The 16,280-nt window shown below is 59.0% G+C and overlaps 1 protein-coding gene across 1 annotated transcript in view; it reads left to right on the forward strand.

The window, feature by feature from the left end:
* Positions 1-16,280, forward strand: part of LOC117643982 (nephrin-like) — a 68,998-nt gene that overhangs the window by 40,795 nt on the left and 11,923 nt on the right. The window contains exon 9 of the mRNA XM_034383168.1: positions 4,163-4,322. Coding sequence (XP_034239059.1) covers positions 4,163-4,322 — 160 coding nt within the window. The remainder of the gene's footprint in view (positions 1-4,162; positions 4,323-16,280) is intronic.

Consider the following 16,280-nt stretch of genomic DNA (forward strand, 5'->3'; position numbering starts at 1 on the left):
GCCCTGGCTCGGTGCTGCTCGAGGTCGCCGGGGGTGGCGGCCCGGCGGCCCGGCACCCTGCAGCGACTCGCGACTTCGGAGCTCAAAACGCGTCTAGAGTTTTGGCCGCCTGCGCCGGTCTTCTGGCCCACTGTGCAGGCGGCTGGTTCCATCAGGCGCACTTTGCATGCGGCCGATAGGCTCAGTGCTCTCGTCCGCGCCGCGCTCAAGTTGTTATCGAGGTCCTTAGGGGCCCGCGTCCTGTCCCCGGCCGCCACCACCGCGACCACTTCGGCGGCCACCCGAGATTACGCCGAGGACGGCGTCGAGGAGGGTGGCGCCGTCGCCACACCTCCCTCTGTCTGCCGCGGCGCTGGCAGTGCTCGCCGTGCCGCCCTCGGCCGCCCCCTCCCCGCGCAGTATCGGGATTGCAAGCATTGGCCCCTGGGTGGCCGTTCCCAAGCAAAGCAGGCGCCGGGGTTAAATTGTTATGTCGTGGTAGACCGGGCCTAAGTTCCGCAGGGGACCGCGCGGGGAAGTGGCGGCCTGGCGCGGGTTGGCGCGCAGAGTGGGGGCGCAGGGCGCACCCACGCACGCCCTCTGTCGCGCGCTCTCTCGCACCGCCGTCTTCGCCTCATTCCCGTTCCCCTTCGAGTGTCACTCACTTCCAGTGTCCTTGCCAAAGTAAGCGAGCTTCCGGCAGTCGCCCCACGCTCACGGCGCTCGAGGCGCTCAGGTGAGGCGGGCCTTGCCTTACTGCCTGCGTTCACTCGCAGTGGAGGCAGCGAGGCCCTTTGTCATTGGAGCCCCGCCAAAACGCGCGGGTCAACGGTAAACGAAGCCCCGGCGGGACCATTGCCCACGCGGACGTGTTATGTGTGGTGCAATGGCAGGAACACGTGTGGTACACTGGATACTCTTTCACGTTGCTTTATCCTGGAAGCTTCACTGTTTGAAGATTGCTAAATATAGAGTTTTGTGTGGAGCTTCCCTGCAATCACTGCGTAGGCCTCCGTTCCGTACCCCTGACGGTCTCCCCCACCCCTAAATGACGTCACGTATTACCTGCACGAGCCTTTCGAGAACCGAACTCGCTCCCTCGATGCAACCCGGCCTGCCCCAAGGCCCGCCCCAACGCGTCGCGTTCTTTTTACGTCCCCACGGCGCACAGGGTCGGTCGGACGATTTCCCGGCCATCGCCGTCCAGATGAGGCGCTTTGGCGTGCTGCGCGGTGCTGCGCGGTGCTGCGCGGTCGGGCGCGGTGCTGCGGCTCCCCGTCGTCGCCGTCGTCGGCGTCGCCCCGTCCCCGCCGCGCGAATATGACGTCGTTTGCCGAGGCGCCGCCGCCACGATGGATGTGCCGGCAGACGCGCGGCGCCAAGCCAGCCGCGGCCCCCACGCAGTGCCGCGCAGTGCCACGCAGTGCCGCACGCAGCCCAATGAGTCCCTGTCTGTCCCTGTCGCCGGCGCGGCGGTGATGCGCGCCACTTTTGCAGGCGACTGTACCACGCCGGCGCACAGTGGGCCAGAAGAGCGGCGCAGGCGGCCAAAACTCTAGACGCGTTTTGAGCTCCAGAGTTGCTAAGTGGGACTCGAACCGAACGTGTGACCGCACCAATGAATTCCTCGTTCGGAGAGCAATCCATTGGTGGGGTCACACGTTCGGTTCGAGTCCCATTTGGCAACTCTGGAGCTCAAAACGCGTCTAGAGTTTTGGCCGGCTGCGCCGGTCTTCTGGCCCACTGTGCGTCCCCGGCCTCGGACACCATCACGATCCTCCGGGCCCTGCGGGTGGCGGCGGTGCGGCGGTGCGGCGACAGACAAGGAGGTCAGGCTCGGCCATACATCGCCCTGGTGGAATGTTAGTGGACTTCTGGCTGGGGGTGGCTCACCACAGTGAGGCCCGGCGACAATGTATAGAGCTCGCTCCAGGCTCGCTGCGCTGCAAGGAGGGCAAGGGGAGGGGGAGGGGAGGGGAGGGGAGGGGGGGCTGGCCGCGCTCGTGACGCGAATTTATCATTCGAGTCTGAGGCCCCGTAACCCCGTTGACGTCTGCCGTGGCTGCGTGCTTACACGATGAGCCGCCCGTCGGCGTGCTGCCCTCGGTGCTGGCCTCGGTGCTGGCCCACTGGAAGACATTGGCGCACACGAGGGCGCACATGTCCGCACGGAAGCACCTTGGTCCTTGGAGTAGGATGCACCGCGGTGGCGCGGCTACGCTCGTCGTCTGTTTCCAGCTCACTGTCAAACCGACAGGTTCTAACGCTCTAGCATTCTCTCGCAACCCTTAGAGCGCACCGACGCTGAGAGACCGTGTTAAATGGTGTGGTCGTTCCACTCCGCGCCGCCATGGCGGTTCAGCTAATCGAGTCCCCAGCCTTTCACGAGGCGGAAAACTCCGCTGTCTAGGGCGGTGACCGCACCAACGCACAGTGGGCCAGAAGACCGGTGGCGGCGGCAAAACCTCTGGACGCGTCTCGAGCTCCAGAGTCGCTCCAGAGTCGAGAGAGACAGCGCGACTCCGGGCGTGCGTGCCGATCACCGCTTTTCCTCGTCCAAAGGAAGGGATCAGATGTCCGCGTGGTTGGCTCGCCCCCGCCGCCCCCCGCCGCCCCCCTCCGCCCCCCACGGCCCCCACGGCCCCCACGGCCCCCCGCTGCAGCCAAGCAGCACACCAAGGCACCGGGGGCGTTGGTTTTCAAAGGGTGCGGGTCCGATCCGGGATAACGCGGGATAGCGCGACGCGGCGCCATGCTCATGTCGGCGGCGGTCCACTGCGCCGAGCGCGGCGAGCGCGCCCAGGCAGGGACGGCCGAGGCCGAGACATAGAGGCTATGTACTGTGAAATGAGGCGGCCCTTGTTCCGAGAGGGGCCGCCGCACAGTGGGCCAGAAGACCAGTGGAGGCGGCCAAAACTCTAGACGCGTTTTGAGCTCCAGAGTCGGTAAACAGGACTCGAACCGAACGTGTGACCCCACCAATGGACTGCTCTCCGAACGAGGAATCCATTGGTGGGGTCACACGTTCGGTTCGAGCCCTGTTTAGCGACTTTGCAGCTCAAAACGGGTCTAGAGTTTTGGCCGCCTCCACCGGTCTTCTGGCCCACTGTGCGAGGCCGTGGCGTCGTCCCTTTGCCCCCCGGGGCTCCGTGGCCGAGGCCGGCGCGGCGCTACCCGAGCTCCTTGTTGACACGGACGACGTCGCAGCCCGCGACGACGGCACTGGGAAATACACGAGCAGCCGGCCCGGACGAAACCAGCAGACTGATTCCGAGAGTCCTTTCCGTTCTCTCTGTCTCCCTCGCACTTAGGCCCGTGAGTGCGAGAGAGACAGAGCGACGGAAACGACTCTCAGTGTGCAGGCAGCGGGCGGAGGCCCAAACGAGGCCGGTGTGCCGGGGGAGTATTGAGATGTGGTCGGGCACGGCCGGGCCCGGCGGGCTCAGCCGGATCAGGGGATAACTCCACGGGGCCGGGCCACCGCAGGGCAGGTCGCCGCAGCGGGCCGCCACCGTCTTTCCCCGCTTTTGATTCCCGGCCAAGGATGACAACGCGGCCGCGCTGCGGAGTGAAGACGGATGCCGCGCAGCCGCCGAGCGCGGCCAGGATCATCCATTAATTACCAGGTGGCAGAGCGCGCCGCTCCTCCGAAAAGCAGTCCTCGCGGCCGACGGGCCGGGACGGACCGGGACGGACCGGGACGGACCGGCCAGGCCCGGCCATCAGTTTTAATTGAAACCTCAGGGCTGGGCTGGCTGAGCCAAGGCTGAGGCAAGGCGATGGCTAATGGATGACCCCTGTCACCGCGGCCGCCCCGGGCCAGGCCGCGGCCAGAACGAGACCGACACTTGAGCGCCTCGTCGGGCATAAGTGGCCACAAAGTGGGCACGTTTCCGGCGGCTTTCACGGCGGCCAAGCGCCTTATTTTGCGCCCTGCCCGTTGAGGGTACACTGCAAGAAAAAGTGTGAATAGTGCAACAAAAGTACAACAAAAACTCGGAATTCCGCCGGAAAGAAGTCATATTGACATGAAATGACGTCACGGCGAGCGCATGCGACGTGGATCAACAGTGGCACCTTTTTGCCTCCATTTGGGTGCCGCGCGGACTGTGTGCACAAACTCCGCCTGCTCGGCCCTGATTTGTGTTTGCTGACGGATTTTTGTTGCTTTCCTCTTTTGCAGCGGCAGCCGCTGATCCAGAACGCGTCCGCGGGCACCATCATCAGCAACCAGTCGCTGGTGCTGCAGTCCGTGAGCCGCGCGCGCGCCGGCATGTACACGTGCGTGGCGTACAACCAGGAGGGCGACGGCGAGAGCAACCCCGTGCGGCTGGACGTCAAGTGTGAGTACCAGGCAGAGTTCTCCCCTCTTGGTTTCACAGTGTGCCACTCTGCAGTACAGGTGGAGTCCGAACGAGAGTCGCTCCGTCTCTGTCGCACTCGCTGTAGGGGTGCGAGTGAGACTGCGGCGACCCTCCTCGTGCTTCGGTGGCCGTTGCCTCGTTTTCGCCGTTGCGCCGCTGTGGCGCGTTAAGAGGGCCAGGCCGGTGGCATTCGAAAATGGCGCTCGCTCCGCCAGGCCGGGCCAGGCCTCGCCTCGCCCTTTGGAGAGACAAATGGTCAACGTGGCGTCTCGGCGTTACTCGCGCAGCAACCGAGCGGAGCTCATTACCAACTTCGCTCCCTGCACTGCCCTCTTAACCATTCTCAAGTTTTGTCCTTTTTCGGGCTACGCGTGGCAGGCGGGGCGGGGCGGGGCGGGGCGGGGCGGGGCGGGGTGGTGTGGGCGGCGCCAGGGTCGTTATGTTTCATTGAGCAGTCCACGCTTCACCTGCTCCTTCACTCCGCCGTTGTTTCCGACGAACACAAACAAACAAAACAGGAAAAAGAACGGAAAAGAGAAATTGCCCTGTTTCAGGGCATCCCTCCTTAAGTATACATGGGCCGCCGGTCGACCGGTTCCTGAAGGTTGGCCCGGAACGGCATTCTTGTTTCGTGTGCTTCCCGGGTGCACTTCCGACCAATCAGCGCGGACAGAGCAGGGCCGGGGCGGGAGGGGGGGGGGGGGGGAGACGGGGCCGCAGGGTAGCGGAGTAGTCCGGTCCGCAGGGAATACCAACTTTAGGGCGAGGGGTGGGGCTGGGGACGGTTTCCATCTTATATAGTGGCGCCGAAAATATCTATTCCCAGAGGCTTAGCAGGTAACGAAGAAAACTGTATCATGGCGAGAGCGCGCGGCGCTGCGGCGTGGTTCGCCGCCCGCCTTCTCCCCCCCTCTCCCCGCCCGCGGCTTCCATCTCAAGGCCGGACACTTCCAGGGCTTTATTTTTTTTCCTCTTCTCAATTTCCTCTTCTCTCTCACTCTCACTCGCACGGACTGTCCACAGTGGTGGATCTGATTGGCGGGGCCCACGCGGCCGGAAAGGGTGACTGCTGCGCCGCCCTGCGCCGCCCTGCGCCGTCCTAAGTCAACCGGAACCATTTCCCCCGCTTACCGCCCCCTCGCAATGTTCAGTCGACCATTCGAAATAACGTTGCGCCGCCATTTTTTTATCCAGCATCTGGCCGCGGCTCGGATTGTGGTTGGTGGATCTGAGAAAAAAAAACTTCACATTTAAAAAAAAATTACATTTTCAAAATTTTAAGTTGTTTGGATGCCATGTGAATTTTTTTCACTTTGAGGTTTGAGGCGTGGTTTGAACCCTTTGAGCTCATTTTCGAGTTAGATTGAAATGCCTTTTTAGTTGTCCAGCCGCATAGTGACCGTCAGGTTAAACCTGACAAAACTTCAAGTCAGGCTTCAAGTCGGGCTCGGCGGCGGGCGGTGCAGGCCACAGCTCGGCACGGCTAGTACCAACACCGGCCACCTCGCTCGGGTCTATATATTTTTTTTCATACACAATTTTAATTACTATCTTTGGAATGAGCCCGCATACTACCCCGTATAAGGAAACCGAACGAGTATTGACTGAGAAATTTGAAAGGGAAAAGAAAAAAAATTGAACTCTACACCCCCTCCCCAGTCTTAATGGGGAGGCCTCCTGCTTTACTTGTGTTCGGGATGGGAACCGGTGCTATCAGGTACCTGGGGTTAATCCCGTCAGCGACCCAAGCGTTCGCCGGGGGACCCAGTAGGACCCCAAAGCTCAGGCAGCTGGGTGAGAGCACCCAGTACGAAGCTCTTTGAGGGGCGGGACGTAGAGTGAGACGACAGAGAGACAGAGAGAGACTCAGACAGAGAAGAGGTTTGGTGGGAGCTTCTTGTTTTCGTAGGGTTGGTTGTGTACCCCATGGTACCCCCACTGTCCGGCGCTCCCGTACCGAACATACAGCGTTTTAGGCCAGCTTCAAAGGACTTATCATCGCCTCCCCGACGAGTCAAGGAGGCACCACCCGCAACCACACACCGGATGGTCTGGATTGATGGATCAAATACTCCATCGCTCCAGTGCCGAGGCCAACCCGCCGAAGCGGATTGCTTTTTAGACACCCACAGCGGAGTGGCCAGGTGAATGTGACTCTGACCACTACGCTATCACGCTTGTACGTCTGGCAGCGTGTTGGACGACGGGTTTGAGTTGCACTGGGAGGAATGCGTTCGAAAAATGTAACTAGGGGTACGCGCCGTTCAGTCTGGGCGCGTAGTGTGGCTGAGCGATGCGAATTGACATTTTTGTGCACTTTGGACTTTGCTTGATTAGACGAAGTGTCCATCTTATGGGCTCATATTCAGTGAACTTTAGACCAGGGGTACAAATGGAAGTGATTTTCGTCATCAGAACACCAAAAACTGCTGGAATCAATGTCAAACTCGATTTAAAAATTTTGGTCCAAAATTGGTCAAAATTCGGTTAAATATGAGTCTGGGAAAAGTTTGAAGGTCATTTTTGAGCTCAGCACACCAAAAACTGCAGAAAACAATGTAAAACTCAACATGAAAATTTTGGTCCAAAATGATCTAATTTGCGATGAGAATATAAGTCTGGAGTCGAAATGAAAGTGATTTTCGTTATCAGCACACCAAAAACTGCTGGAATCAATGTCAAACTCGATTTAAAAATTTTGGTCCAAAATTGGTCAAAATTCGGGTAAGTGTGAGTCTGGGAAAAATTTTGGAAGTCATTTTCGAGTTCAGCACACAAAAAACTGCAGGAAACAATATAAAACTTGACTTGAAATTTTTGGTCCAAAATGATCTAATATGGGATGAAAATAAAGGTCTGGTGTTAAAATGGGAGTTATTTTCGTTATCAGCACTCAAAAAACTGCAAGAATCACTGTACAATTCATTTCAAAAAATTTAACCAAAAATCGGTTAAATTTTGGGTTAGGGGACAATTAAGATGTCAATATTGAGGTCAGCGCACTGAAAACTACAGGGAAATACATAAATCTCAACTTGGAAAGTTTTGCCCCAAATTGCGTAGCTCTAGATGAAAATGTAGGATTGGCATTGAAATAAATGTAGTTTTTGTGACCAGTACACTGCAAACTACATACAATACTTAAAACTCAATTTCTGTATATTGTTCCTATTTGTCTTCATGAAGCACACTCTGTCGTCACCAATTCCCTGATGCCACACCAAAGCAAATCCCTCAGTCGAGTAAAATTCAATTGCCAACATGGAATCGCTTAATTGGCTACTCGTATGCTTGGGTCACTATTCGATAACTCTTTTTCCTTAACTAATGAACTCACAATTGTATAAGTTATATTTATGAAACATTTTGTTATTCTTTCATTGTGAACCAGTGAATAAAACAATATTGGTTGGAACATGTTATCACAGTAAATATTAAGAGAGTCAGTTTAGGGTAGGCTGATCTAAACCAGTTAACGGGGACAAATTATTGTCAAATCCAGTGATTCGTCACATAGAGTCCAATGCCAAGGCTACCCAAGGCTTAATGAACCGACATAATTTATCTTACTCATGTAAACATTACTGAGTAGTACCAGTTACATTAACTTCGGTGAAGTTAAAGGAATCGTCTCACTAAATCCAATCACCAATTCACTCACCGCTCAAAACCTGAGTCGTCTCTTTGAAACCAACATCAATTCAAACTCCATTAGGATTAAATATACACAACCATATATTGATTCTATTAATAAACTCATGTTAGTACTTTTGGACTCTTGTCAGCTTGCAGCATTGCAATAGAATGAATTTCTCGAGTCCAAACTAAGTATGCCTGCCAATTTCAACACAAGTTATTTATGCATTTCCCTAATTTCCTCTAGTTTGAAAATTTTAAAAAGAGGATGACACTAGAATGAAATAAGAAGATGCACACAATACAAAAGGTCAAAATAAAAACATCCTTTTTACAAAGCTTTGTCAAAGTGCACTGACCTGAAGATGATTCCCCTCTGACAGGGGAGGGGGGAGAGGGGAACGAAACACGTAAATCATTTTCGAATCCCTTTTCCATATTTCGCTGTGTTGGTGTTCCAAAATGGTTTTAATCATTCTAGAATGTTGAAAAACTAAGGCCGATCTCATTTCTAAACCCTTCTGCTCTTTATTTCGTTTTATTTGCTTATTTGCTTAAGTCCCGTATTTGAGAGCCGCGGACCCGCAGGTATGAGAAATTGGTAAGCGCTGCCGCGCTGCCAACCTAACCACGCTAATGACCTGATTCAAAAATATGTTTTGAATATTTCAAACGATACTAAACAACGATTTGAAACAAACTCGTGTTGGGGGGTACTAAGGCGACGTTAAATACGAAATCTTGAAACTATAGCCACTGTAGTTGCTGAGAATCGTTGGTGAGTACAAACAGACTCACAGACAGACAGACAGACGCACGACCAGTCACTTTTCAGCGCGCCCAAACACGGCAAGGGCTTCGCTAACGCTCAGCCAAATGAAATGATAGGATTCGATCCCCGGACCCCGCCACCGGGATCACACGACTTAACGCTCTCGGCCACCACGGCCCATGATGAGGGGATCGGCGTGAGGTAGGTTCTTGACGCAACAGGACTCGACCGACCCGGTCAAAATTTCGCAAGAAGTTGGGGGAGTCGAACCGCCGACCCTTGCATTGGGAACCGACGCCTCTACTCCCTGGACCACCACGTCCCATGCTCGGAGCGGGCTCACGTTTACGGGTTTGAACCGCACTGGGTGAGGCAGTAAAATTAAATGGAAATATTTGTTAGGAGTCGAACCTCCGGCATGTGGGCCTGTTGCACACGGCTCCGCTCGGATGGCCTCGAACCACCACCCTTAGGATAGCAAGTCGAAAAAACTTTTGTGACGCTGGTATTCGAACGCCGGCCTGCGGTAACTCGATCCCACGTCTCTAACCTCTCGGCTGTCACAGCAGTTGTGAAACGCGTTGGATCATCTGCTTTCATTAACGTTCGTTGAATGAGATTTTTTTTTGCGATAAGTACGTGTCTTTTTCTTTTCTTTTTTTTCGCGCTTTCGACCGAGGCTAATTCCCGGGCAGGCTTCGACGCCTGACGTTGACAAATCCCGGCGGCTTCTTTTTGGACTCTCCCCGGCGGTGCGGCCTGCCTCGGCCTGCCCCGGCCTGCCTTGGTAAACAACAACTCCGTCTTTCTGTCAGCCCCGCGAGCGGCGCGCCGCGGCGCGGGCCGTCGTCCGGTGCCCGCGGCGGCGTCCCCCGCCCGGCACGCCACCGGTAACTTTTCAAAAACATTTTCTTTTTGTTTAGCGTGTCGGCGTGCCGGGCGGGCGGGTGAGCGGGGACGCGCGCGGGAGTTTCCAGATCTTGTTTCCGCCCTGCTTAGGATTTTGTCGCTCCCCTCGTTTTACGCATGATCTTGAACGCGGCGCGCTCGGCCACTCTCGCAGTGCCATCCATTTCAATTTTTCCGCGCGCCGGTCCGCCGCGCGGCAGGCGGCCCCGCCCCGCCCCGCCCCGCCCCGCCCCGCCCCGCCCCGCCCCGCCCCGCCACCGTGCCCAGTGACACGTATAAGTTTTCTCCCTGGGCGTTAGTCGGCTCGCCTCGCGCCGCCTCGCTCGGCCGTCCGTCCGTCTTGCCGCTCCGCTGTGCTCCGCTGTGCTCCGCTGTGCTCCGCTGTGCTCCGCTGTGCTCCGCTGTGCTCCGCGTGCTCCGCTGTGCTCCGCTGTGCTCCGCTGTGCTCCGCTGTGCTCCGCTGTGCTCCGCTGTGCTCCGCTGTGCTCCGCTGTGCTCCGCTGTGCTCCGCTGTGCTCCGCTGTGCTCCGCTGTGCTCCGCTGTGCTCCGCTGTGCTCCGCTGTGCTCCGCTGTGCTCCGCTGTGCTCCGCTGTGCTCCGCTCCTCTAGACGTTCCTCTTGCCGCCTTCCTCCTCGCCAGGCCGCCACCCAAACTTTTCGCATTAACCCTCCCGGCCCGTAATGAGTACACCCGCAATCGTGCTGGCCGCGCCACGACTTCTGTCTGGCCTCTGCGGTACGTGCCCCCCTCCCCCCCCCCTCCCCGTTTTCGACTGGCCCCCTCGGGCGCCCCTTCCGGCCCTCCAGGCCGCCACTCGACCGATGCCAGTCCCTCTCATCATCCCCCTCCGGGCTGCGCTGCAGACCGATTCCCAGAGTCGTCGCTCTGTCTCTCTCGCACTCCCGGGGCCTGCCGCACGCGTGCGAGAGAGACAGAGCGACGACTCTCGGAATCAGTCTCGCTGCCGCGCGTCGATAATGATGGCCCCAACTTTATTCGCGGGCGAGTCGCGGCTCCCTGCGTCACTACACTACTCGAGTCGACGGAACGGCGCGCGGCCACGCCCACTCCACTGTCGGCCCGTCGGCCCGCTACGCCGGCAGCCGAACCGAGCCCAACTCGGCCCAACAGGTCGTTAAGTGGGACGGCGACGCGGGGAAACGCCCCGCCTTTTGCCCGAGCTTTTGCCTCCCCAGGCAAAGGGGGCAAAACAAAATAAAAAATGGATGCAGCCATGCACCGGCCGCCTGCTTGCCAGGCTTTCAGGGCTTTCAGGGCTTTCAGGGCGAGGAAGCACGCGAGGCGGAAAGTGCATTCGTATCCAGTTCAAGGCTCCGCGATTAATTCATGCGCCGACTCTCCCTCCCTCCCTCTCTCTCTCTCTCTCTCTCTCTCTCTCTCTCTCTCTCTCTCTCTCTCTCTCTCTCACACACACACACACACACACACACACACACACACGTGCACGAACACACCCTTCCATTCGCTCTCCCTCTCTGACACACACAGTTGCACCTTGGGAGGTTGCACACACTCACATACCAACACACACACACACCTCCCGCCTCATGCATAGTGGTGGGGCCCTGCGAGAGTACAGTGGGACCGCTCCCTGGAGAACGTGTACAAACCACTTATCAGTGTCTGGAGTCTCTTATCAAACATCGCGGACGACGCGAGCTTCCGCCGCCCGGCTTCCTCGTCCGGAGTCCTCCCCCCCCCTCAACCCCCTTCAGCCCTCACTGCGCCCATGACCTTCTCCTCCTTCTGACCGAATTTTCCATCCCCGCGCGCCCGCCAGCCAGGTCAAGTAAAAGCATCAGAGAGAGAAAAATATCTGCAATGTTTTGCCTCATCCTCTGCGTGTCCTCTCTCTCTCTCTCCCTCTCTCTGTGTTTACGCCGCTATTTTTATTTTTGTTTTATTTTTGCGCGCAGACTTTTCTTTATTTCTGGTAAGGAGATTCCAGCGGCAGTGCGGCCGCCCCCGCCGTGCGACCCCATTACCCTTTAACGACGTGAAACTATGTCTTTGCGCTGTTGACTGGCCTGCCGCCCCGCCCCGCCCCGCCACGCCGTCAAGCGGCCGTGAAAAACTGCAGCGTATCAGATGCAGCGCCGCCACGCCCTGTGGGGCCGGGGCCTCGCCTCTGGGCCTCGCTGGCGACGCTGGCTGCTCTCGTCGCTCCGTCTCTCTCGCACGCACACGGGACGCCCCATGAGTGCGAGAGAGACGCTCGCGGCGAGGCGGGCTAGTTAAGGCGGACCGGAACTCCCCGCGCGCGAAAATTGGTGAATTCCCCGGGCAAGTTTATTGCAGTGCGTTGTTCGGCCAGCTGCGCGGATGAGGGCGACTGACAGACAAATTTGGCAGGGAGTGTGGCACTGCAGGCTGCTTCTGGACCGTGTAATCGCCGCTCTGTCTCTCTCTCGCCCGCGGGGCGCCGCGTCGGTGTGCGAGAGGGACGGAGTGACGACGGAGCGACGCGGAGGAAACGTCGAGCATGTAGCGTCCGAAGGGGGCGAAGGGGTGGCCGCACTGGGGGCTGATTTTATTACACGATTCATTCCTTCCTTTTACTTTGGCCCCGTCTCACGATGATTGCCTGCCTTTTCCTTCTGCTCCCATTTTATTCTTGTCTTTTTTTTCCGTCTCCCTCGTTCGGGCTGCTGCCACCCGCAGTGTCGATCAAACAAACTTGTTGGCCCGGAGAGAGGAGCGGGCGGGGAGGGGGAGGGGGGAGGGGGGTGCACTCGGCAGTGGGACATAAGCCGTTACACACTTTTCAAAAGACACTTTTAAAGCTCACTTGTATAGTCACTCACGTGTAACATTACACACTTGTGCCGCACGCTTGTGAATGAATGCCACACATGGAGTGCCACACACTTGTAATACGCAACGTACTTGTGAAGTACCGCATGCCTGTAAAGCTCCGGACTCTTAAAGTACCACTCACCACACTCTTGTAAAGTGCCTCAGGCCTGTAAAGCTTCGCACACTTAAAGTGTCCCACACTTGTAAAGTACCAAACGCTTGTAAAGTGACCCCACGCTTGTGGCCCACACTGGTAACGAGCCACGCAGTCCGGGCCGCGACCTTTGGCCGTGTCGGTGGACTTCCACGACTGGGGTGTTTAAGGCCCTTGGGGCCGATCCGAACGGCCGCGCGCGCTTTGGCGAGCCCAGACCTTGGAACTTTGGGCTGACCTTTACATGAGCAAACGGTGAACATAACGGCCGTCATCCGTCTTCGTCAGGCCGCTAAACCCAGAGCCCCTTTCTCTTATTATTTACCCTCCCCCTCTCCTCTCCTCTCTCTCTTTCTCCCCCCTTCTCTCTCTCTCTTTCTTTATCCGCCCCTCTGGGCACGCCAAGTCGCACACCCAAGTGAAAGTCGGTGAGGCCTGCAGTGCGTACAACAGTGCGTATCCCCACCCCCCGCTGCCCGGGCGGTCCAGGCCGCGCTACGCCGCGCTACGCGGAGCTACGCCCAAGTTTCCCGCGTCCTCGCCGTCCTCACCGCCACGTGGCCGAAAGTGGTGGCCGCCTGCCTATCCAATACACTAGCAACCACGTGCGGGGAGGGGAGGGAGAGAGGGGGAGAGGGGGGAGGGAGAGGGGGGAGGGAGAGGGAGAGGGGGGAGGGAGAGGGAAGATGAGAGAGAGACGGGGTGAGAGAGAAATTGAAATTGCTTGACATTGGAGAGAGAGAGGGGGGGGGGGCTACATTCAAGCGTTGTGGCGCATTTGCCGGTATTTGAACCAGGGACCAGGGGCCCCCGCGGTGGTGGATTTGACAAGGACGCCGAGGGACGAGTTGTGAAGCGCGGGGCTGGCTGAGTGCCCGAGGACGCGCTGCGGGCCCTGCCCCTGCACTGCAAAGCCCCGCAAAGCGTGCCCAATTTCCTGATGAAAGCAATATTTTGGTGCGAGCTCATATTCGTTTTATACGTCTGTTGTGCTGGCGCTGTCTGGCCTAGCGGGCCGGCCCTGTGGCTGGGCGTCCAGGACGGGGCGTCCAGGGCGGGGCGTCCAGGGCGGGGCGTCCAGGGCGGGGCGTCCAGGGCGGGGCGTCCAGGGCGGGGCGTCCAGGGCGGGGCGTCCAGGGCGGGGCGTCCAGGGCGGGGCGTCCAGGGCGGGGCGTCCAGGGCGGGGCGTCCAGGGCGGGGCGTCCAGGGCGGGGCGTCCAGGGCGGGGCGTCCAGGGCGGGGCGTCCAGGGCGGGGCGTCCAGGGCGGGGCGTCCAGGGCGGGCGTCCAGGGCGGGCGTCCAGGGCGGGGCGTCCAGGGCGGGGCGTCAGGGCGGGGCGTCCAGGGCGGGGCGTCCAGGGCGGGGCGTCCAGGGCGGGGCGTCCAGGGCGGGGCGTCCAGGGCGGGGCGTCCAGGGCGGGGCGTCCAGGGCGGGGCGTCCAGGGCGGGGCGTCCAGGGCGGGGCGTCCAGGGCGGGGCGTCCAGGACGGGGCGTCCAGGGCGGCGCGGCCTCGCGCGCCCTCCAGCCCCCGGGCGTCGGAAACTGGTCGGCTGGGGCGGCATAGCGCGGCCCGATTCCGAACAACGTCGCTCCGTCTCTCTCGGCCACGCGACGCGCCGCGAGTGCGAGAGAGACGGAGCGACGCCGGCGAGCAGAGAGAGGACGCAGCGGCGGCGGCGCGATGCTGAATTGTGGCGGACCAAGGACCAAGGGCCCGGCCGGCCAGGCCGAGGCCAGGCCGAGGCCAGCCCCGCCAGCGCCGCCAGCGAGCATTAGACGGAGTGGAATGAAAACTTATGGCTCTTCGTGCAGTCCGTCTGGAAATATAGTTTATCCCGGTGCAATTTCCAAGTAACACTAACTCCGTGGCCCCGCCGCCGGCGACCTCCCGCCTTCGCAATACGTATCAGTGTAAACGCGAAAAAAAAATAATAAAGATTAAAAATTTTGTTGTTAAGTTAAGTGGCAGGGGTTTGTGGTTGCTTTTGACTGAAGCCCAATGCATTAGGCCCTTTGTCGCGGTGGGCGTGGCGTGGCGTGGCGTGGCGTGGCGTGGCGTGGCGTGGCCCAGTGCGGGGAGCACGCGGCGCAACAAGGTAGCAATAATTACTCGTAGACGCAATTTGGCTGGCGGGGGTGGAGGGGAGGGGGGAGGGGCGAGAGCGGCGAGAGGGGGAAAGGCGTGAACGAGGGGCGGCAAAGAGGTGATAAGGGAATGATAGATCGAGTGGAGAGGGCAGCAAAGTGCTGCCGCCTCGGCCTACACTGACAAAAAAAAAGTAAAAAAAAAAAAGAATCGCGCTGCCTCGCCTGAAATGACACCCGGGGACGAATTATTTTCGACACGATAATTATTTTCCGAAGCGAAGCGACAACGGGGGAAGATTTATAGTGGGCTGAATAATATAACGGCCATACATTTCACCAGTCAATAATAATTTTCGGAACTGATTTCTCCTAAGAGCTTGCTGTTAAAGCGGGATGTGTTTGTGTGTGTGTGTGTGTGGAAGGGGAGAGAGTCATATGAATTTTCCATTTCCTGAAGACTTACAACTGCGTGAGTCAAAATGTGTGCGAAGGGGCTGGCGGTGGCGGGGCGGAGCGGGGCGGAGGCGCGCCTCGTGAAGTGGCCGACCCAAGTAACCGGATCGTGTGTGGAGCTTTCTCAATAAGTGCTCTCAAGTGCGGCCCATCGCCACGTCTTTGTTGTGGTGTCTTTCATCTCGTCGCGGCCTCCCGGTGCCCTGGTGTGCGTGCGGGCCGTGCCGGTCCGGACCAGCCCGGAGGGCGTGCCGACGCAGGGAGTACCTGCAGCCTCCACGCGGGGCGGGGCGGGGCGGGGCGGGGTGGGGTGGGGTGGGGGCGATCCACGCGCGCGCCCGAACAAGGACGAAGAGAGATGAGAAAAGTCGACCTTGACGTTGCGGCCAAGCGAAATAGTGTCGCCGACACCAATATACGCATGGACGGGTCCGTAGCCGCAGCGCGGGGCGGGGCGGGGCGGGGCGAAGACGGTCCGCGGCACTGTCGCCATAGCCTCGCCAGGACAGGAGCAAGCAAGTCATGGTTTATGCATGGCCCCGCGGGGTGAATATGCCGATGGGTTGTGCAGCCAGGGCTAGCCAGGGCGGCTGCCCTCGGCAATAAGACGAACAAGGGCACCGAGCAGGCCGGCCGAGGCTGCCTCCAGGCCGGGCCGAGACCTGCAGACTGATTCCGCGAGAGTCGTCTTCGTCGCTCAGTCCCCCTCGCACTCCTGTGGCCTCCCGTGTGGGTGCGAGAGAGATCGACGAAAACAACTCTCGGAATCGGTCGGCTGCTGCAGCGTCTTCACGGCCTTCATCCCGCGGCTCCGGCTCCGCTTCCGAGGCTTGTTTTTGTTTGGCGGTACTTCCGGACCGAAATTAAACCGCTTCCGCCGGCCGGTTTCCGGTCTTCATCATTCTGTTTGTCCATCTTGCGGCGGGGCCGGCAAGGCCGTGGGGTGGTGAGGGCGGAGGGGGTGCATTCTATTTAGTGGGCCCCGCACTGCGGGCCCCCTGCCCTCCGCGGACCGCCCCCCTCCTCCCGGTCTAGCCGTCGATAAAGTCAAACTCGATGGTGAAAGCTACTCCAACTTCATCGTGACCCTTAAGCCCTTCCAAGTCG

This window comes from Thrips palmi, unplaced genomic scaffold (assembly GCF_012932325.1).
Source record: "Thrips palmi isolate BJ-2018 unplaced genomic scaffold, TpBJ-2018v1 HiC_scaffold_17, whole genome shotgun sequence".
Lineage (NCBI taxonomy): Eukaryota > Metazoa > Arthropoda > Insecta > Thysanoptera > Thripidae > Thrips > Thrips palmi.